Source organism: Phacochoerus africanus, chromosome 5 (genome assembly GCF_016906955.1).
Source record: "Phacochoerus africanus isolate WHEZ1 chromosome 5, ROS_Pafr_v1, whole genome shotgun sequence".
NCBI classification, from domain to species: domain Eukaryota; kingdom Metazoa; phylum Chordata; class Mammalia; order Artiodactyla; family Suidae; genus Phacochoerus; species Phacochoerus africanus.
Genome location: NC_062548.1, coordinates 59,700,221 through 59,723,093, shown reverse-complemented (window position 1 = coordinate 59,723,093; position 22,873 = coordinate 59,700,221). Strand labels below are relative to the sequence as shown.

Below are 22,873 nucleotides of genomic sequence, written 5' to 3'. Positions count from 1 at the left end.
GGACTTCATCGTCACGGGGTGGTTGAGAACAACAGAGAGGAAGGCACCAGAGCAGATGCTCAGTTTGCAGCCTCCCTGGAAAGAGAATCCGAGAGGGTCTGGCCCAGCAGTGGAGGGAGAGGTGGGGTGGGGTTCTGGCTCCAGGGGGCCACCCAGGAGGGGCTGCCTGGGCACTAAGATGGTGGATCTGGGTCTGCACATACAAGCAGACACTGTTAACTGTTTGGCTGAGCTGGTGAACCACTACCTGTGGAAGAGAATATGGTATAAGGGGGCTTTGAGGGAAAGGGCCTGGCTTTGACAGAAAGAAGCTACCTGTGGGCCAGAAACTATCAGCTAGTCCTCAGGAAAGGGCAGCCTTGATTATTCCAAACTCAGGATTCTAGAAATAAGGAACGACTGTGGCCATTCATTTCCTCTTCCATCCACAGTAGTAGATTCAAATAAATAACTCATCTAAAGTTGTAAGACTAATACATGTGGATATTCAACTCCTTTTCATTTTAGAAAATCCTTCCTACTGAGAGAGGAGGACCGAGCACTTGGGCACACCTTGCGTGGTGGCCCGTTGGGTGTATCCAGGCCTAGAAAACTCTGTCCTTTTCACAAAGCTGTTTTTGGTTGTGCATCCACTCAGGTCCCAGTAGCATTTGTGTTGATCCAAGTTGGTAAGAGTGGTAGTTTCTCCTTCTGAAAATGTTGGTGTATTTCAAAGGCAACTATGTTAAAAAAAATCCCACTCTGTGTTCTGATTCTTTTCTATTCCAGGGAACCAACGATCCTATATTTCTAAGCAGCATTGCCTTTTTTCAAGACTCTCTTATCAATCAGATGACACAGATCAAACTCTCCGTGTACGATGTCAAGGATAGATCTCAGGGAACAGTTAAGTACTGTGTTGTGGTTCCTGGGATATTCTTCCCTTTTCAAGAAGTTACGTAATTGTTTGAGAGGTGGACCCAGGTTGACTTCACTCCTGGCTCACAGATTAATGTCCAGACATATTGTCTTTGGGAATTTCCTTCTGAGCCTCCCTGTTAGGCTCCTGAGATGCCCTGGAACCAGCCAGCCCGACTCCCCAGGGCTGGGCTGAGGGGACAGAGGCAAAGCAAGGGCACTAACGCTGTCTCTCCCGCTCTTCCTCAGATGTATTTACTGGGCTCTGGCACATTCATTGTCAAAGACCTGCTCCAGGACAGGCGTCATAGGTTGTATTTAACACTAAGGTTGGTATTTTGTTTGTTACTTTTTGAGGATCTGGAATTATGAGGTCCGGAGAAAGGCCCAACTTCGGACACTGGACAAGCGCCCTGTCCCCACCTCCTACCCCCAGAGGCTGTTCTTATTGGGCAGCTGGTTGTCACTGAGGGGAGAGAAAAAATTCAGCCTCTCAGAGGGCCTATGATGGAATAGAAATGTGCAGTGTTCCTAGGAAGTACTCAGACCTAAAGGAAAGCCTGTGTACATGTCTAGCAATAGGGAATGTATTTGTCTGTTACCTGAACCCTACCTTGTAGGGTGTAGTCTCCTGGGGAGCAGTACAATTAATGGTTTTTGCCTATATCCCAAGTACCTAGAATGGTGCCAGGTGTTCAATAAATATTTGTAGGAGGCAGTGTCCACCTCCACTATGTGGGGGTCATGATATCAGCCCTTCCTGGAGTTCCCATTGTGGCTCAGTGGTTTAAAAACCTGACTCGTATCCACGAAGATGCAGGTTTGAGCCTTGGCCTCACTCAGTGGGTTAAGGATCCGGCATTACCAGGAGCTGCAGTGTAGGTCACAATGTGGCTCAGATCTGATACTGCTGTGGCTGTGGTGTAGGCCGGCAGCTGCAGCTCCGATTCAAACCCCAGCCTGGAACTAAAAAAAATAAATAAATAAAAATATGTGAGCATTTTCCAAATTCCTTTTAGGGGCATTTCCCACCCTGACTTGTCTCTCCCCACCCCCACCCCCTGCCACCCTCAGTAACATAAAAATTAGGAAAATAGTCCAAAATAGCAAAGAAAATGTTGACATAGAAGATGAATTCCCTGCTAGTAGTGTGACATTTTGAAGATACGGAGTTGATGGTGTTGCAGGCATGGGCAGGGCGAGCCTGGCTGTGATCCCAGTGTATGTGGAGAGCCTGACTCAGGATGAAGGCAGAGTCTCAGGGAAAATGAGTGAGATTGTGTGGGGAAGGGCAGTTAGAGAAAAATGCTCAGGTGCATCTTATGCTGGAGCTGATTCTAGTGGGATTGGAGTTAAATGTAGGAAATGGACGTCGTTCCTTTTATTGTGTTATTTTTATTATTATTATTTTTTTTAGGGCTATACCTGTGGTATATGGAAGTTCCCAGGCTAGGGGTTGAATCAGAGCTGTAGCCGCTGGTCTACACCACAGCAACACAGGATCCAAGCTGCGTCTGTGACTTACACCACAGCTCATGGCAACGCTGGGTCCTTAACCCACTGAGCGAGGCCAGGGATTGAACCCGCAACCTCATGGAGACCAGTCAGGTTCATTATCACTGAGCCACAATGGGAACTCTGACATCATTCCTTTTAAAAGGAGCTAGAGATGACCATGACTGTCAAACAGAGAGCCCAGGGAGGGAGTTTTTTAAGTATGAGAACTGTGAGTGTGGTCAGTGGATGTGACTACATAACAGTTTTGAACCTGGCCACATCCCACACCTCAGATAAAAGTCTGAGGCCTCAGGTATTTCTGAATGAATCCAGGATTCACTGGGGCTTCCCTGGAAGAAGGAGATGGGCCTGGGCAGCTAGCAGCAACCCTGAGGGGCTTTATGGATGATGCTGACAGGAGCTAGAGTGGCATCAGCTGTGTGACGTCAGGACTCAGAGGCCTTGGGAAATCCCTGGTGGCCTCAGCTTCCTTGGGGTCCAGGCCTTGAGGCTAATAAGCTTGAAGGTGGGGTGGGAAGGAACAGAAGGCTCCACTGCTGGAAGGTGCTCTCCCATCTCAATTCAGAGAGGTGTCCCGTCAGCGTCTGGGGCAGGTCATCTCCTCCCGGGGGGCACAGACGCCACCTCTCTTCTCTGTGGGGCTCATCCCCCTCACACACAGCCGCCGTCTGGGCCTGCTTGTTTGGTTATCTGCTGCCCCAGAACCTGTGCACACTATCGATGCCGCCTGGCTGACCAGCTGGCCAGATCCTGGCACCCCCAGGACCCCTTGACCGTGGAGGGTGCTGAGCCTTGCGCTCAAGTGGACAATGAAGGGCAGTCTGGGTGCCGCTTACCCAAGCACATTGCTGGTTGCAGGTCGGCAGAGAGTGACCGCGTGGGTAACATCACTGTGATGGGCTGGCAGATGGAGGAGAAGTCAGACCAGCGTCCGCCCGTGACCCGGTCTCTGGATACTGTCAACGGGAGGGTGAGTGTGCCGCGTCCCTCCTCTCCTTTGGGAGTCAGATAGCCATGCCGGCAGACTTGGCCTCCAAGCTCAGGGAGGGGAGCAGAGCCTGCTGCCAGTGCAGCCCCGCCCCAGCACATCTCCCTAGAGAGAAGGGCATCCCCTGCCTCTGCTTCAGCCTTGGGCCCTTTAGGGAGAGGGGGCTGCAGTGGGGAGGTGACAGGGCCTGTGGGCATGGAGTGAGATGCAGGGGACCTCTGAGCATTGGTTAATGTCTTCCTCTCCCAGACACCGTCGTGTCCCACAGCCGCCACCTGCGCAGCTCACACCTGCACCCCCGGCCGCCTGCCTTCCTGCCCAGCCGCCCACAGGCGCTCTCACTCTCAGACAAGAACCCAGGCACTCACAAGCAGTCCTCGTAAATACAGATATCTCTCATTTTATCCAAAATCAGCCCGAATGTCAGCTGTGGAAGCACCTCTTCCTCTGCCCTTTCATCCTCCATATCAGAACACTCAAAAGACCAGGGGAGGCGACTTGGCCGAAAGATAGGCTTTTCTAGAAACTGGGTGGAGTGTGTTCCATGTCCTGGGCCTGGGTTCCCTTGTTTGGGGCTGGCTGTCACTGGAGAGTTTGGGCCATGGCATTTGAAGAGTTCTGTGGAGTTTGATGTGCTCTGGGGTCATCTGGTCAGTTTTCCCACGCTTCTCTGTATGCATTTCTAGATGGTTCTGCCTGTCGACGAGAGCTTGACTGAGGCCTTGGGAATCCGATCCAAATATGCTTCCTTGCGAAAAGACACTTTACTGAAATCGGGTAAACAGCTTCCTCCGTCCAGCTTTTGCCCCCCTTGTGAGTGTCCTTTCGGTCCCCCTTCCCTCACCCTCTGTGATTGCTACAGCCGTGCACCCCACGTGTTACCCTCTCTCTGCATATCAGTGAGCTGTTCTTTTTGTCAGCCTGTTGGGACATGGTGATTCTCTGAGAGGGGAGGGTTCCTTCTCCTTTTCACTCTGTCTCCTTGGCTTGGGCTCAGGGACTGACAGCCCCCCCCCCCCCCCCCGGTGCTGGCGCCTGAAAGCTGGTGGCATGTTCTGGGCTGACAGGACCTCTTGTCACCATCAAGCTCCATCACCAGGTGGGTGTGGGTTTAAGTGCTGTGATTCCCTGAGATGCATAGTAAGAGGACTTGGGGTGACAGCAGCACTGAGGGTGGGGGTGGGGCAGTGGGGAGGGCTCACTCATGGCCTGTCCCCCCACCCCCCCAGTGTTCGGCGGCGCCATCTGCCGCATGTACCGGTTCCCGACCACTGAGGGCAACCACCTGCGGATCCTGGAGCAGATGGCGGAGAGCGTGCTGTCGCTGCATGTCCCCCGGCAGTTCGTGAAGCTCCTGCTGGAGGAGGATGCGGCCAGGTGAGGCCGAATGGGGGCCCGAGGCCTGTCTCGCCTGTCAGCTGCCACCCCTTCCTTTCTGGAAAGCTCTCAGACATGGTGGGTGGAGAGCTGGGGGCCCAGCCCACAAAGCCGTGTCCCCAGACTGCACGCCTGATGCCCCGGCCTCACCCCCAGACTCCCCTGCCCCTGGGCTGGAGAAGGGAGAACAGCCAGTTCCTCTTATCTTGGGGCTGCCTCGGTGGTGGTTTCCTAGCATCCAGGCTCCAGAGGGCTGAGGGAGGCCAGACACGCCATTCCTCTGTGTCTCAGCACATTCCACTGTCCAGAGGTGAGGCCATCGGCCTCAGAGACACCTGTGCTCCTTGCCCCGAAGCCCCGTTAATCACAGACCCTGTACAGCCGGAGCGGGAAACTGCATCCACGTCCTACTGGTCTAATATAGCGGCGTTGTTGTTACTTTATCTTGAGAAAAATTCAAACACAGAGAAAAATGGCAAGAATAATGCAATGAGCTACTTTATCCACCTATAGGTGTATATTTTGTAGAGTTAGTTGTAAAAAATTTCCTCTCAGCTTTTCCATATTTGTGTATATTTATAAAACCACCATATCTCCCTTTGCCTGTATCTTCACTTTTCATGTTATAATTTTTAGTTTTGCATACTCTCCCATTGTTTGCTGGACTCTTGGAAGCATCCATTCATTGTTGTAGTTTGGAGGGTCTTGTGGTTTTGCCGTGCTTGTTGTGGGGAGGGGGAGAGGAGATGTGGGTCTGGGGCTTCTCCATGAGCAAGGCAGATGCGGGAGGGAGACAGCCAGGCACAGAGGACTGGGGCCACACACCGGGCAGAACTTAAAGGGATCACAGGAAGCAAAAGTGGCCTTGGTAGGCCTCTGAGAGACCATGACATTGAGCTGACACTCCAAGCATAAGGAGGCACATGACACAGAGAGAGAAGGGCCAGCAGCGGTTGTGACAGATGGCTTCTGCACAGACCTCAGGCCTGCGGGGACGTCGTTTCCACCCCAGCCTTGCTGGCACCGGCGGTTCTTTTACATTCATTTTGCTGATTTGATAATAAAATGGTACACCTTTTTTCAAACTTTATGTAATTTAGTAGGTTCCTAAAAACTTTTGATCAGATTAGCTTTTTTTGGAGTGCCTTTGTGGCACAGCAGGTAAAGGATCCATTGTGGTCACTGTAGCAGCCCAGCTCCTGCTGTGGCGCAGGTTTGATCCCTGGCTTGAGAACTTCCAAATACTCTGGGAGTGGCCAAAAAAAAAAAAAAAATTAGCTTCCCCCACCCCCCAACTCTCAGAGGAAAACATGCACAGTATAAAAAGCCTAAGACTGCAAAAAGACTTTTTAACAAAAAACCTAAGTCTTGGGACACTCTACTTTCTGATCTGCTTCCCAAGAAGCAACCACTTTTAGCCATTTTAGTGTTTTCTATTACATTTCTAAATATATAGAGTATTCTTGTAATTCATCAGTTTCAGAGATTAACTGTTTTCCTGTGATGAGGATTTTAGATCTTTTGTACTCCACCCTCCCCAGTTTCCTAAAATAGCTATCCTTTTTTTAAAATCCATTTTGTGTGTGTTCATTATTCTGATTATGTAGCTGTTAATGTTCCTGCTGAGTGTATATTTCATTTCTTAAACAGCTTTCATTTGTGTGGAGATGACAAGTCCTTTTTTTTTTTTTTCTTTTTTAATTGCCCCACAGCACATGGAGTTCAATCAGATCCTAGCCACAATTGCCACCTAGGCTGCAGCTGTGGCAATGCTGGATCCTTAACCCACAGTGCTGGGCTGGGGATCGAACCTGCGGCCCAGGGCTCCCAAGATGCCACCAGTCCCATTGTGCTATAGTGGGACCTCAGACAAATCCTATTTTTTTTTCTTGTCCTCTTCTCCCCCCTCTCCCCCATGTACTTTTAGATTTAGACAGATCATGACTGACACAGAAAATGAAAGGAACAATAGACAAAGTTGCCAGCTTCCCATAGGTCCTTGTCCCGGACCTGAAAAGGACAACAGAGAAACACAGGGGCCCTCCATGGCTGAGTGGCCAGCCACAGGCTCAAAGGACAGCTTTATCTTCTGCAGCTCTGTTCTGGGGAGGACAGAAAGCCTCAGGCCTTGCAGAACCCAGGTGGCAGTGACAGCCCCTTGGAAAGGGAGCAGAGAGGGGACAGAGGGGCTGCAGTTCAGGCCTTGGCCCCGTGGCCTGTGATGGGCGCCAGGTTGCTGACATACCTGGTGGAGCCACTTCCCCCTCTACCTCTCCACTCAGTTTTCCTTGAACATTTGTCTAAGTTCCTATGAAAAGCTTGTCTGTGCAGTTTCCACACAGAATCAGTGCCCCGCCTTGGTTATTTTTAAAAACTTATTTATTTTTTGACCATGCCCAAGGCATGCAAAAGTTCCTGGGCCAGGGATCAAACCCAAACCACAGCAATGACAATGCTGAGACCTTAACAGCTAGGCCACCAGGGAACTCCAGTGGTCTGCCTTTATACAGGTACTCCTAAAGCCATCCTGCCCGTAGCTGGTCCTCCAGACTTGCAGGACCTTCCCTGGGTGTTGGTGACATGTCCATGTCCATCTGTCCTCCTGGTTGGTCAGGACTCCTGAGCCTCTGCTGGAGGGAGCCAGTCCCATGGCCTGATATGTGTGCCTTGTTTGCAGGGTGTGTGAACTGGAGGAGTTGGGGGAGCTGTCCCCTTGCTGGGAGAGCCTGCGGCGCCAAATCGTCACTCAGTACCAGACCGTCATTCTCACATACCAGGAGAACCTGACCGACCTCCATCAGTACAAAGGTGGGCACCGCCCCATCCCTGCCGTGGCTTGCACCCTCTCATCCTCTTAGCCAGGAATCTGGAACCCAAGTTGGCTCACACATTCCCACTGACAGACACTCTAATGGATTTTTAAAAATAGAGTCTCATGTAGGTGTGAGTTCTTTCAAATCTGGAAGTTTCAGATCTTAATTAGGAAGACGTATCTGTGAATTGCATTGAAAATTCCTTCTGTGGTGTCCTCTGCTGAAGCAACCCCTGTAGGGTGGAATTTAGGAGAGACAAAGCCACAGGTCGTGGCTTCATGCTACTTCTTCATGTTGATCCAGTATCAGTGACGGGCCAGAAGATCCAGGATCTTTGCCTTGAGGCAGAGCGAGGCAGGGTTTCCCAGATTTCCTAGTCAACTGCTTAGCAGTCCTTGTATTGACATGTAGATTGTCTGAGTGCTGCTCTCCATTTATGGCTCCCAAGAGAAAGTGAAACATAGACACATCTTTTCTTCTTGAAAGATGCTGTTTGGTTTTCAGAACATTTCCAGAGTAGATATAGAAGACTATTCTTAACCCATTCCCTTTTATTACAAATGGAGTGGCTTTTTGGTTTTCTGTTATTTTATCTTTTATCTTCAGATTTTTCCCTCCTTTCCCTCTTTATAATGGAATTTCAGGTTTTAAGGAATATCATAAGCCCTTACTACCGTTTTGACACAGAACATGGGAACCTGTCCATGATCTTGGCTGAAAAGAAGCCAAATATAGGAATGACAAGATAACGGTGCCCTGGATTTGGTTTGAATCTGAAGGACGGATTGAAATGTATTTTAAGAGAAATGGCAGCATTTGCCTGAAGGGAGTTAGGGACCTGCCTGTGCTCGATGCTTGTTACCTTGGAAAGTCTGAAACCCACGCACCTTGGTTTTTCTAGAGCAGAGCTTCTGAGACGTCAGTGTGCATCCAGGTTCCCAAGACTCGTTAACTGCAGATCTGGGGTTGTGCGTTTTTCACAGCCTCTGGGATCCCAGTGCCGCTGGTCCGTGGGCCACCTCATCAGGACATAGAGAGCAGGGTCCTGTGACAAACTGCCAAACAGACTGTGGCTGGTCTGCATTTTGTATTCTGGCAAATAGAGTTGCTTTCTTTCACTAGAGGGAGTGTGGATATCTCCTGGTTGGCAGTGTCATTTATAATCCCTGTTTTTCCCAGGCATGTAGTTCTTCACTTAGTTAAGCATTCTGATTACAGAAATAAGACTGTGAGTACCTGTTAGAAAACATGCTCCAAACGCCTGGCCGCCCCGAGTGTATGGGGCACCGAGCTCCTGAGCGCTTGCTCATCCTGCGGGCCTGTGATGAGCAGACCTTCTCATCGCTTTTCAGAGTTGAGACATGTTGCTCTCAGTGAGCCAGTTTCTTAGATATTGGAGGCTGGCAGTCTCTGGTGCTGGAGCAGGCCGTCCTTGGCTCAGACCTGTTAGCTTTTCCTAGTGGCGCTGCCAACGGGCCGCACAGCCTCATATCCCCGTGGCAGACTCGGTTGAGAGCCGAGCCATGGGAAGGCCCAGTGTTGTTCCTTCACTTTCTGGGGTGGCTCCCCCAAACCTGCGTAGTGGCCAAGAGCTGCGCTCCCTTCAGTGTTTCACCCCCACACACATCCCCCCTGGGAACAAAAGGCACTGTGGCCAACTCAGAATTTCCGAAGCCACCGCCAGCACAAACCTGTTTACCCACACACAGTAGGAGCCTCCAAGCTCCCCCGTTTCTAATTCATGAGTGTGGGAGATGGGGTGCCAATCTTTGTTTTCTTTTATTTTGTTTCTTAGGTCCCTCGTTCAAAGCGAGCAGTTTGAAAGCAGATAAAAAGCTAGAATTTGTTCCCACAAACTTACACATACAGCGGATGAGAGTTCAAGACGATGGAGGATCAGGTAAGTGTCTTGCTGAATCACATCTCGCTTCTTTGCTCCCTGTGTGCCTGGTCCCTGAGCTGCCCCCCATCTGCCGCAGGCTGCCCGTGAGTCCTGCTCCCAGCACTCAGCTAAGAGCTCAGTGCAGGACCTCCCGAGGCCTTTGCAGGGGCTCAAGCCCTGTGCTCTCATCCACCCTCCTTCCAGCTTCCTTGGGTGCTTCTGTGGCAGAAGAGCACCCAGAGGCCCTCCTTCTGGAGGAGGGATGCAAGCTAAGTGTCCCTGGCTGGGGACCTGCCCCATCCTGCAGGGCTCCCCCTGAGGCACATAGGATCGTCTTGGCCGAGACATTGGTGCTGGGCTCCCGAGGCCCTGGGCAGCCTGGGCTGTGGGCTGTGGGTGGAGGGAGGCATGGGCTGCTCCGAAATGGGCCGGCAGGGGATCCCAGAGCTGTGTATGCATCCCTGTCGCCGGCTGGTCCACAGGCCTGAGCCCAGAGTAACGGAGGAGAGCTTTCTGTCATTCAGATCAGAACTACGACATCGTCACCATCGGAGCGCCGGCTGCACACTGCCAAGGCTTCAAGTCAGGGGGTCTCCGCAAAAAGCTGCACAAATTTGAAGAGACCAAGAAACAGTAAGTCCTTGGAGGGTGTGTGTCATCTGTGTACAACTGTTGGGCGGTTCCTGTGTTTAAGAAAGGAAAAATCTAAATAGACCTCGGAAACACCTGGTATCTGACCTTCTTCTGCGTGTTGGGAGGAGCTGTCTTGTGACCCTGTGCTGCTCTTTGTACTGGGCTGGGTGGGTGACAAGGTACCGATCCGTGGTCCTGTCCTAGCAGAATGAGCAGCAGGTTGAAATCACCCTGAGGCTGGCGCGGGCCCTGATGGCCCAGCTGCCCTTTAGAGCCCTTGATCAATCGGTTGAAGGTCACGGAGTCTTTTAGCCTGGGGCGGTTGCTCCCTCTTAACATTCCCAGTGTCAGAAAAGCTCCAGGGGCTGGCTGCGCAGTGACATTGCCAGGTGGGCAGGGAAGGGAGCAGGAGCCTCAGGCCTGAGGGGTGGGAGCCTGGGGGGAGCTCTGTGGGGGCCTGTGCTGGTGACACAGAGCTGACAGGTCTGGGCTTGACCCAGGAGCAGACAAGGTGACACTGGCACTGGAGGCTGCTGGAAACAAGCGAGTAGGGGTGCGGGGGAGAGAGCTGTAAACCCAGCTGTTGTGTTGGACACGTGGGAGACTGTGATCTTCCAAAATGTCCCCCGCCCAGACCTCCCTCTGCCAAGAGGAGTCTGGAGAAAGATGGGGGAACGTGGGCAGGACAGGCAGGTGATCCTGGAAGGGGCAAGGGAAGAAGGTGGGGTCACAAAGGGATTTCAAGGCGGGAAAGAATAAGCTGGGGATGTGGCAGAGCAGCCTTGGAGTGTGGGCTTGAGGGGCTAGGACAGAGTGCTCTGAGGGCCAGTCACGCCAGTGCCCCGGAGCCTTGGGGGGACCCAAGGACAGTCAGCCAAGGCTTAGTGCTGGCCAGGCCCCGGTGGGAGTTGGGATAGGACTTGAGCAAGCTGACCTGGGACTTCATGGGGCTGGTGAGGAAGGTCAGGTGCAGGGGTCTGTGGCCCGAGGGGTGAGCAGGTGGGTGGAGGGAGCTCCCGGGGGAGTCGGGGTTCAGAGCCCGGGAGTCCTGGAAACAGGAGACAGGGTTGCAGCCGCAGGCTGGGCAGCATCTCTGGGAGGCCCTGCAGCCTCCTCAACCTTGACTCATCCCCACCAAGGGCTCCTTGCTGACCAGACCACGCAGCCCACGTGACCACCTCCATATTCCCCCAGCAGGTGCTCCCCGGGGAACCGGGACACAGCTTTCTGCGCCACCACAGCTCTGCACAGCCAGCCAGGGTCTCGTGTCTGTCGCTGCATGGCATGTGGCCGTGTGGGGGTGTGAGCGTGTGACTTGAGGCTGGCGTGGGGACCCTGGAGGAGAAGGCCAATCAGGAGAAGTGCCCCTGGCTGTTCCTACCCCAGGAAGGTCAGGGTGTTGATGCCTAAATGTTCTGAAAGTTCACTTCAGAACCTCTTATTCCCAAAATGTTTCTGTAGTATTTTTCCAGTATATACATTTTAATGTAATTTACTGCCAGTGTCAGAAAACTGTCTGCAGGGATGGTTTGCACCACAGGAACTTTCCTTTCCGTGCAGGTGTCACTTGCCCACAATGGGACATTCCCCCCCCGGGCCTCAGGCACACACACAGACAGACATGGCTCTGATGAAGGAGCACCTGGGGCTGCAAAGTTTAATAGTCCCTGTTTCAAGAATTTCCACACCAGATAACTTGGTTTTTAAGTGTTTTGTTTTGCACTTGGCGTTTGCTAACAAGCTGCTAATACTGCGTTTTGGTTCTTTTCTTTAGCAGTTTTGAAGAGTGTTGGTGAGTTCTCTGTCTGTGGAGAGTGTGTGTGTGGGTCTTGCTCTCATGCAGAGAAACCTGTGCTGTCCCCTTTGTGAGGTGCCTCGCCCTCCGTGCCACCATGGGCTCCTAGTGACATCCAGCAGACAGACTTCTCCCTTCCAACTGCAATGTTCTTGAGAATGAACAGCCCTTCTCCAGGCTGCTGTTCCCACCTGTTAACTCAGAACCTTAACAGTCTGGCAGCAGGTCATTGCTGGGCTCACTCTGGGAGGAGACCCAGTTTTGTTCCCAGGGTGAGGAAGAGCCCAGGCTGGGCAGGTCCCCAGGTGCTGGGGTTTCAAGTCAACCCACTGGTGCGTTTGGCAGTCCGTTTCCGGCTTCTTTTACAAGAATCCAGGGCTTTTCAGTTTTCACTTCACCTTCATCTCTTGTGGGAATGAAGCCAGCTTACATTTTTATGATATTACATAGCTAATGCAGATTTTTAAAACTAGGGGCAGTTTTGGAGTTCCCGCTGTAGCGCAATGGGATCAGCAGCATCTTAGGAGCTGCTGGGACTCAGGTTCGATCTCTGGCTCAGCGCAGTGGGTTAAGGATCCGTATTGCTGCAACCGCAGCTTAGTTTGCAACTACTGCTTGGATCTGATCCCTGGCCCGGGAACTCCATATGCTGAGGGGCAACCAAAAAAAGAAAAAAACAAAAAAACCCCACTAGGGTTAGTTTTACCCCTGGAGAGCAAACCAAGAATTAGTATAATCAAGTGACTTTTTCTACCAGAGAATTAGATGGCAGCCGGAAACCACCACACCTGCAGCCCAGGGGCCCTCTGCTGCTCCACGCCTCCCCAGCCTGGCCCAGCGTGGGGCTCTGCCCTGGGGTGTAGGGGGCATATGTCAAAACTGCTTCCGTCGAGGAGCTGGTGAGGCCTCAGAGTCATGGCTGGGCAGGCCCTGCTGCAGATGCCAGGGCTCTGCTGGGGGGCTCTGCTGGGGACATCTGTGGGGGGCATCCTGAGGGCCCCCGCCCCACAGCTGAGACTTCATCAGCCTCACCCTTCTTTAGGCTTAGGTAGTTGAGCTCACATGCTCCTGTGTTCATGGTTACCCTTGAACAGAGCTCTCACTCCCGACATAGTCTTCCCGGACCCAAGTCCCAGGTTCCTGTTAGAACGTGACCAGTGAGAACACACCGTGAGTGTGCATGGGGGCCTGTGCTTCCTCTCTGGCTTGGCGGAGGCTTTGTGTTTCCCGGAGTGGACACGTCTCCATGCACACGTGCAGCACACATTCCGTATGTTCTCTAAGTTCTGGAGCCTGGGAAGCATAGATTTAAAAATTCTGTTTTGAGATTGTATCCTTAAGACCCATTGTCTTGCGTGGCGGCTGTTCATTCGGCAGAGTGATTGCAGGTTGGAAAGCAGTGGTGTCCGCCCCGGGCTGTGGAATGATCAGCCGGACCGTGCGCGCGCGGGCTTGACGGTCTGCTGCATGGGCTTCTGGCAACTCCATCGTCTCTCGTGCTGTGTGGGCCTGGGGTGCTGTTTCTTTCCACAGTGCTTCAGTTTTCATTTCTGCATGTTCCCCTCCCTCCGTAGTCCGTCGGGAAAGGGCAGGGCAGTTTCTTGGTGACCCACCTAGGGGCTACTCTAGGAAGAGCCCAGCAGAGAAGGGTCTCAACCCTGACCTGGAAACCCTCATCACTAGTGGAAGAGATGGACGGAGTGGTCCTCCAGCTTCTCCCTCATCCCCCAAACTCAAACGGCAGCTCTTTGAGGGGGCCAGTCAGGTCCCTTCATTCTGCAGAGGCTGGGACACCCATTCCAGCCAGAGCTGGCAACTTCATCTTGTAGGGGACCCCTCGTTGGTGCCTTATGTGTCTCCTCCCGCTCTTCTTGGCTCCCTCTGGGGGTCTGAGACATCACTTATCATATTGGATTGATTTGGGATCTTAGCAGAGAGACATGCAGTTTATCATCTCCAGCTAGAAGGTCCCAGGCAGCCAGGGACATGGAGTTGGTTCTCCTGAGGCTGGAGTTTGTGCTTGTCAGACCCCAAGATACACTCACTGCTTGATGGCAGGGGGCAGGGAAGGAGTGAGGACCAGTTTTCAACTCCTTTGAGGTGTCTAGGCCAGGCCGCTAGCTTGGCACCTTCTCCAGCTCCCCTTCATGGGATGGAAGGTTATTCTTTAGTCAGGGGAGTCCTGGAGCAGGGGAGGGAGGACAGAAGGCCAGTCTTCAGGGGACTTAGTAGGGGTGAGACACAAGGGAGGAGCGCTGGGGCGTGTGTGCAGAAAGGGTGATGTTCTGGCTGGCCAGATGCTACAGGTTTCTTTGGGCACAGTTCAGCCCCTGTCACAGTCTCCCTTCCCTTCCAGTGGACCCCATGTCTCTACTTAAGTACTGCTTAGTTAACAGAAGAGGTTCTTAGGTGAAAGATAATGAGTATTTTGGCAGTCGTTCAATACCTATACACGTGTATAAACAGTGAAAATACAGCTACACACAAATAGAGATAAAAGACTGAATTCTCTTGTAACATTTCAAGCCTCTACCTTATATACAGAATGATTTCCTGAGGTCCACCCTTGCCCATCAATGACTAGCCTGCCTAGGAAAACATCCCTGAGTAATAGGTGCTTTATTTTGTGTTGGTTGTGGTGGGGGCGGGGGTGGGCGACGCAGGGTGGAAGGGTGCTCCTTCCTCAGTGGCTTGAGGGAACCCCTGAGAATATGTTCTGGTCCTTTAGCACATCATCCAGCTGCCAGTCCATCATCTACATACCACAGGACATTGTCAGGGCCAAGGAGATCATCGCCCAGATCAACACACTGAAAACCCAAGTGAGTTACTATGCAGAGCGGCTCTCAAGGGCAGCCAAGGACAGGTCTGCCACTGGCCTCGAAAGAACCCTCGCCATCTTGGCCGACAAGGTAGGGGGCCTTCCCTGCTGCAGGTTGGGGGTGGGGTGGGGGCCCTTGGGTTTCTGTAAACCCTTGGACACCTCATGTGTGCCTGGAGCTGTCCACACAGGTGGTGACGTTGCAGTGGCCTTGAAGGTCTGGCTTCAGATCCACTTCCCCTAAAGGCCAGGGCAGGGGTTGGCGATTCACCCAGGACCCTCAGCCGTGGCTCCATGCCCTGGGCTCTCCAGCAAGTGCATGGGGTCCTGGTAAAGCTAGGAAAGGTCCACAGCTGCCTTAGTAATTGCCTCCTCAGCACACTTGGGGCCGTGTCTGTTGTATTTGAAGTTTGCAAAGAGAAACTGAGTTATTACACAGACATAAGAACAGTATAATTTTATTGGGTTATATATAATCTGTAAACCAGCCTCTAATTAACTATCATTTGATCCTGATTAAAAGATGGATATTGTTGTGTACTAGGGGAGTGGATGCCTCAGATCTTTTGGATGTGTCATAGGTCTTTCTCAGCATACCCACTGGCCCCCATACACACTCAGAGATTCTGTGTGATTTTCCCACTCTCACTGCGTCACTGACCCACACATCCTGTATCCTTCTCGTGTGTTTACCCAGTAAAAAGACTGGAGCTGGGGATTGTCATCACCACTGATAAAGGCAAGGTTGTCAGAAGTACTTGTATGAGCCACAGAACCCCTTTGCACACAGAATTCCCTAGAACCAGAAGCAGAGCTCCAGGAATCCTGCTTCACTGCCCGGGGACCAGGGCTCAGGTCTTAGGTGTGAAAGAGAAGGCTTCAGTGAGCAACCAACCCAAGTGAGGCCTGTACCCTGGAGTTAGAGAGACAGCCAGGCAGGTAGCGAAGGCAGGCACCAGGCTCCCTGCAGGCCCTCCCTCTGGCGATGCAGTGGAGGCTGGCAGGAGTGGAAGAGCGCAGGGGTTGCTCCACTGCCCTTCGTCCTCCTTGTGTCCTCAGTCTTCTGGGGGAAAGTCTTGCTAAGATGCACCTGGGCCTGGCGTGTGGCAGCTTGGACATCCTGAGGGCTGCAGCTCTTGGGTTGTTTGTGCTCTGGAGGGCGGGGGCTGAGCTGGGCCTTGGCACTCAGGGTGCCCAGTGCCTCTATGTGCATCCTTGCAGACCCGGCAGCTGGTCACCGTGTGTGACTGCAAGCTGCTCGCCACCTCCATCCATGGTCTGAACGCCGCCCGGCCTGACTACATCGCCTCCAAGGCCTCACCCACCTCAACTGAGGAGGAGCAGGTGATGCTGAGGAATGACCAGGACACCCTCATGGCCAGGTGGACAGGCAGGAACAGCCGGTCGTCTCTGCAGGTGGATTGGCATGAGGAGGAGTGGGTGAGTCTGCCCCCCACCCCCCTGGCCCTGCTGCTGTGCTGGGCTGGAAGCTGAGGCCTCGTCACCTCACAGGGGCCCAGAGGCTTGGCCCCTTAGCACGCAAGCTCTAGGTCTCCTTGCCAGTGGCGTGTCCACACCATCTGGGGAGCAGGGCTGCTGTGGGTGGGCCGGTCAGAACTGGTTGTGCAGGGGGCGCTTTTCCTATGGCGCCCGGGCCGTGCCTGAGGCCTCTCCTCTGCAGGCCCTGCTTCCGCCATGTCTGCTGGCCTCAGCCTTCCAGGCCTGTGTTTTTGGAGATGTGGGCGCCGAGGTGCTGGGTGCTCGCTGAGGCCTCGAGAGGTGCCACCCCTGACATGGATCACGCTGCTGCTTCAGCAGGGTCTGTCCCTTGAGGGAGTGACACATCACAGCCTCATTTTTGTCATTTGTTGGAACCGCTCTTTAGAGGCATCGTCCTGGGAGGCATGAATTATCAGCCAGCAACACTGTGCCCCTCCAGCCCTGCCCTGGCTCTTGGCTTCTGTGTGGGTTTTGCCCCCACCCTCATCCTAGGTGATCGGCTGCTTCCATTCTCTTCCATCCCGAAGACCTCAGTCCCCTCTGTGTGTGGCTGCTGTAAGGAGTCTGTGGTGGAGGGGAGGGAGCGAGACCGGCTCCCTGTGGCTCCTCCAGCACTGGGACGTCCTATCTGGCCTCTGCGCCATCTGCCAGGAGACATCTCCCAAACTTTACAAATGACCCTAGGATACCGATTGGTCTTTGGAAAGGCAAATACACCTTCAGAGGGGACTTAATTATTTTGCTCTTTCTAAACGGCATGGTGTTTTGTCATAGTGGCCGGGGTGGGGTGGGGGTAGTGGGCTCCCGTTCAGGGCGAGCTGACCCCCATGCCCTTTCGGTCTGGAAGGAGAAGGTGTGGCTGAACGTGGACAAGAGCCTGGAGTGCATCATCCAGCGGGTGGACAAGCTGCTACAGAGGGAGCGCCTGCAGGGCGGGGGCTGTGAGGATGGCTTCCCCTGTGCCGGCAGCTGCACCGGCAAGAAAGGTAACCGGGGCAGCCGGGCCTACTGGATCCGACCGGAGGACCCCTTCTGCGACCTCCCCTCCTCGCCGTGCCCCTCCACCATGCCCTCCACTGCATGCCGCCCTCACCCAACCACACGTGCGTATGCATCCACCCTCCCGCCGCCTCGCCGCGTCAGTCTGTCCGTCCGTCTGTGTGTCTAACTCCATGACCCCCACACAGACTGCAGGGAGGGCTGGCAGCAGAGGGGGCCCTGGGTCTTCAGGGCCCTGCAGCCCACGTGTGGACCTGCAAGTCTGGCCGAAGCTGGACCTCCAGCCTCCTGGGTCACGCTGGCGTCTGGAAGCATTGGGCTCCTAGCTGTTCTGGTCTGGAAACCAGTCTGAGAACCTGAAGAAGGCTGAGAGCTAGATGACAGGAGGTGGCTTGTGGCATCAGGAGAAGGCGAGTCGAGCAGGGCCAGCGGGAGAGCTGGTCACAGGCCCCGCAGAGCTATCTGAAGCCCGCCTGTCCTGGCTGGGCGCACTTGTGTCTGGCAGAGGCTGCTGCCCTGGGCCTTGTGCCTCAGTCCGTGGGTGGCTCCCGCACCCATGCCTGGGGGCTGAGTTAGGTTCCTTTGCTCAGTGCCACCTCCCAGGGAGATGGCGGGGCATTGCCATGGGGCAACCTGCTGTCCGTGGAGATAGGAGTGTGACCAGGTACCCTGGCCCGCTATTGCTTCAAAGCTGGGGCTGTGTGCTTCCCAGCAAGCCGGCCCCAGGTGCCTGGAGCTCTGGCCTTTCCCAGGAGGAGCTGGCGGGGCCGTGGCCAGGCAGTTGAGACCTGGCAGCTGCCTCCTCCTTGCTCCCCTTTGGGGGTTCAGTGGAGGATGTAAGGCCCAGGCAGGCAGGGTTGGGCCTCCTGCCCAGAACTTGGGATTTCAGAACTGGGCAACTTGCAATCAGGGCCGAGTTACACCCCTCTCTCAGAGCCCCTTGATCAGTCCTTCTCGGATTATCTTCAGTCTGCCTGCAGTCTGTGCCCAGGGCACGTGCTCACTGAGCCTGTGTTTCCACAGTGTCTGCATCTTCCACGCTTCCATCTGTGAGGGGTTCGACCTCCGGTTCCCCAGACTTGTGACCGGTTCATGGAGCTGTTTTGTCTTTGTTCGTGTATTGTCATGTTTTACTCTAAATTGTGTTGCTTCTAAAAAATTCCAGAAAGTTCATTGCTCATGTCTCTTTAATATTGTCTCACTTCTCATTTAAACATTTATCTGCAGGTGCTAAAAGAGTAATTGATTGGACATTTAAGAATGCAGGAGATAGTTTATTTAATCAGATATACTGTTGTATTCATAACCTAAATGTCCTCTTTTTCTAGGCAAATCCTGTATTCAAATATGTGGACAGATTTAAGTGCAGCTTTAAAGTTATTTAAATGAGCATCAGTTTCTGACATTTAGGGCTTAACTTGTTACCTGTGTGTGCCATGCCAGTCCGTGCTCATGGGTTAATAGGAAGCATGTTTGAGAGAGTCTGACTCTGCTTATCAGCCCTCAAAAACATATGAAATCATATGCCTCTAAATTACTTGCAGATGATCCTTAATTTAAACCTCTGAGCACAGCCAGGAAGCCGTTCAGACCTCAGGGTGATCAGAGGCTCAGAAAGAACCAGACTGGGAGCCACTTGTTCTACTCAGTCTTATCCTCTAAGGCCACACGGGGCTCTGCCAGGACGCCCTTCCTGGTCCCTGGGGCACTTGCTTTGGCCTAGTGAGCAGGTTGTGAACAACCCTGGGCCTCTTGGGAAGGTGTTGGTGCTCTTCATTCCAGTTCTCTACCTTGTCCTGGGCCCTTGGTTTTCATCTTTCATCAAGGAGCCACCCCACCTCAGCCTTGCCTGATGGGCGGGGATCGCCCAGGGCCAGGGCTCTGCAGGACCCCCTGACCAGTCCCTTGGCACCCCACCCCACCAGAATTGGGTAATTTCCATTCCCTTCTCCTGCGCTCATCATCCTTTAAGAGCTATTCAAGCCCCAGACCAGGTTTCTCTCAACTCGAGGTTTGGGTTGTACCCCGGGTGGGTGTACCCTGCATTAGTGCTGAAATCTCCAGTGCTTGGAGCAGTCCATACTGTCATCAAATCTCAAGGGACTCTGTGACCTAGGACCACCAGAGGAGACCGCTCCCCCTCCCGTTTGATTGAAAGATGAATTTACCCAGAGGGTTGAACCCTGGATACCTTCTCAGGCATGGTCCCAGCCCAGCTGTTGGGGATCACCACGGATCATGAAAACAGGCTTTGCAACCCTTCTCCTCATAGAGACTCTTGGAGGAAGGGTTATGGTGAGGCAGAGATCTGTATTTTTTCCAAGGCCTGGGGTAATTGTGATTTTAGCCAGACAGATGTTCAAGAGTCACTTCTCTGCCACATGCCACCCCATGGTGGTCCCCCTCTTTGTTAAATAGATGATCTCAGGATATCTGAGCTCTGATGTAGAAGCTGGAGTCTTCTGTTCACAGAGGCCTTTCATTTTGCTCTATTTCTGTCCCCTTGGCCAGTTAAGAAGTCATTGCCAAAGACGATTAGAGAGAAGATCCCTTGCCACTGCCCTTCCGGACAATCCAGGTTGTAAAGTCTTCATTCAGCTGGTTCTGGCTATTCTTGGGGACCTGAAACCCACCCATATCAATACCCTAACACATTCTTCTTGAGACATGAAATAAAACTTGAGACATAAAATAAACGTTTACTCACAGGGATCCCTTTCGAAACCTTTTTCTTTGAGGTGGCACACCCAGTTAACTAGAAATTGTAGGGTTTTTAAGAGAAGGAGGGAGACTAAAACGAGTACTTCCCAAAGTGACTCAGCAGAGGTGAAGCAAATTAAACTTGGGATTCTTTGAGGGACCTGGAGGGACACTCTGATTCTAGGCTTCTGTTCATCCCAAAGGTTCTGCATTTGTTTTCCAAGTGAAAGATTGGCAGGGATGTGTTTGGTATATGGATTTCATGACTGGGTCCTAACCTTTAGGACCTCAGCAGTTGACCTTTGGCCCAGGTTCCACAGTCAGGGCAGTGCGCTCTGAACTGGACACTCCATTCACTAGTCAGTCTCTCTCACTGCAAGTTTGCTTCCAGCTGTCGTGAGCCACCACGGGCTCTGGCACATACAGTGTGATGGACGTGGGGCTCTATCGCATTGTGGCGTGTCAGCATTTTATGTTGCCATATCAGCAACATGAATGTTTATGGCAGTGAATTGGGCAGTGAGCTCCAGGAAGCCCAGCCACCGTCGTGTGACTTCTTGGGAAGAGGCAGGCTGGCCCCAACCTCTTCTCCAGTCAGTCGGGCCAGCTTATTGCCAGCTGCTGCTGCAGTTGCTCTAAGCATTGAGTTGTTGGTGTTTGAACTGTGTGCTGCTCCTTAATCATCCATGTCACCCTCCATTTCTGTGCAGATTGCAGTCCCCCTCCTGAAGAGGCCAGCCCAGGTACGTGGTTTCCGTTCAAGGCTTCTGCAGATGCCTTTTTAATACTCAGGTTGTGCCTGTAGCAAATTGTCAAAGATGATCTTGTACTCTGAGTGTTAGGAAAATATTTTAGGAGTTGCTTCATGTAGCAACTCTTGCTAGGTTTGGTGAGAGGCTGGCCAGTCGGGCTGGGGGCCAAGGCTGGAAGTCATATGGGGGCTCATGCCTTTTCTCACTTTCCCATCCTAAAACCTTCTCAGACGACTAGTGTCCGTGAGTGCATTGGGTTTCGGAAAGAGGGTGGCCTGTTAGGAGAGGTCCATGTTTGTAAACGAGGCTTCCTGTGGTTTCCCCTGAACTTGCAAGCATTACAAGGGGAGGGGTCGCCAAAAAAGTTGCACCCTTGCAGATACTGCAACTCTGGAATCACACCGCATCTGCTCCGCTGAGTCTGGCTGCAGCCTTAGAATTCCTGTCAGGCACTGCCGTGGGCTGCAGGTGCCATTAACACTCACAGTGGCATCTTCCTGCTGTACTTGCATGTAGAAATCAACGTTTATGGCTCAGCTCAGGCCAGATCCCATCCACTGCCTGCTCCTGTAAATACCTTTTTCCTGGAAATGAGTCAGGCCCATTCATTCACATCCATCCATGGCTGCTTTTGCAAGGCAATGCCAGTGTTGCAACAGAGACCCCGTGGCCTCCAAAGCCTAAAAGATGTACTGTCTAGCCCTTTACAGAACAAATGTGCCGACCCCTGCTCTAATTCATATTTTATTCCCTGGATGTGACCTGTGGTTTTCCCAGGGTGAGCATGAGACCCCCCCCCCCCCCGCAAATATAGTGCTGCCTTTTTTTTCCCCTTAAACTCCAGAAAAGCAGCTACCCAGTCAGCCTGGATGTAAATCTAACTTAGCAGGATACCTGCTTTACAGTTAGAGTGCAGTAAGCTGCAATTGTGTGATTTTCCACACTCTGCCCGGCAGCTGTGACCTCACCTTGGCTTGCTGCGCTGACCCCAGAGCCCCATTCAGAGTTGGCTCATCGCTGGGCAATCTGCTACCTCATAAACCCCACTGTTTGCTTTTAGCGCCTCAGTTTCTCTCTTCCTAGAAGTCAGTCTGGCCCTGAGTGGGTCTCCAGTTCCAGGGCTGGACCTTCTGGATCTCTGAGGCCTGGTCCCTGCACAGGCAGTTAGCTGGTGCCTCCCCCTCCAGTGCCTCTCCTGGTCTGGGCCTCCTCCTCCTTGTTGTCTGCCTCCTCCGTTCCCCATCAGCTTACCTCCATAGCAGGCCAGTGCCTGCACCTTGCTCCATCTCCCCTGAGCCCATGGCAGGGACATTGGGGACCATCCCCGGCAGTTAAGGGAAGGGCTGGGGGCCGCCCGTGCCTGCCCCGTAGTGGGTGGGGGCACACTCAGCTCTGGGTGTCCTGCAGTTTGCAGAACTGGCGGGAAGTCGGGTGGGTCCCCAGCCCATGCGCAGACAGGGCCTGGCTTGTGTAACTCTGCTCATTTTGTCAGCTGGGCCATTTCCAGCTCTGGTGGCTTGTCCACAGTTGATGTCAGATGGATGAAAATGGACCCTGCCAAGAGTTCCTTTAGCTCTTCCCACAGAGCTGTATTGAGTCAGAGTGAAAACACACACATTTCCTCTGTCTCCCTACTTCCTTCCTCTCTCTCCTGTTAATATGGTTTAAAAAAAAAAAAAATCCCAGATCGAAGTTATCTGAAGTACATGGTCCTGGCATGGCTACCAGCCAGTGAATGTTCCAGGAGAGCAGCTGGCCGAGGCGCTCACCCCACAGGGGAATCAGCTGTGTCACAGAGGAGACTGCTTAATCACTGTGTTGTTTTGTTTTGTTTTTTTAATAGCAAGACTTTTTTATTTTTAAAATTTTATTGGAGCATAGTTGAATAGGAAGACGTTCTTGACGCAAGAGGCAGAGTAAACCTCTCCCTTCACCAGCCTTAACATCCCAGACACCTGTCCTTAACTCACTTCCAGTAGCGTCTCATCACTGTCACTGAAGTTTATTTTGTTTGGAAGTTTTACATTTTGGTTTTTCTTCACGTCAACCTAAAATGTTCTCTCTCCAACCACTCCTCGCTACATAGTCAGACATGCACCCAAACAGCACTTCTTTTTGCATGTCTGCACAGACACTGAGCCCGTTCTCTTCCCACGTTAACAACCTTGTCTCTGTAGATTAAATGAGAAACTGATCAG

The 22,873-nt window shown here is 52.8% G+C and overlaps 1 protein-coding gene across 10 annotated transcripts in view; it reads left to right on the top strand.

Moving 5' to 3' along the window:
* Positions 1-22,873, top strand: part of INPP4A (inositol polyphosphate-4-phosphatase type I A) — a 125,320-nt gene that overhangs the window by 82,375 nt on the left and 20,072 nt on the right. For 4 of the 10 annotated variants that reach the window (XM_047781489.1, XM_047781486.1, XM_047781488.1 and 1 more), the window contains exons 6-17: positions 769-885; positions 1,147-1,226; positions 3,274-3,385; positions 4,090-4,216; positions 4,633-4,780; positions 7,458-7,588; positions 9,389-9,493; positions 10,000-10,108; positions 14,632-14,815; positions 15,946-16,164; positions 17,072-17,327; positions 20,634-20,666. In XM_047781489.1, the coding sequence (XP_047637445.1) occupies positions 769-885; positions 1,147-1,226; positions 3,274-3,385; positions 4,090-4,216; positions 4,633-4,780; positions 7,458-7,588; positions 9,389-9,493; positions 10,000-10,108; positions 14,632-14,815; positions 15,946-16,164; positions 17,072-17,327; positions 20,634-20,666 (1,621 nt within the window). The remainder of the gene's footprint in view (positions 1-768; positions 886-1,146; positions 1,227-3,273; positions 3,386-4,089; positions 4,217-4,632; positions 4,781-7,457; positions 7,589-9,388; positions 9,494-9,999; positions 10,109-14,631; positions 14,816-15,945; positions 16,165-17,071; positions 17,328-20,633; positions 20,667-22,873) is intronic. The other 6 variants (XM_047781490.1, XM_047781491.1, XM_047781493.1 and 3 more) reach the window with 3 other exon arrangements.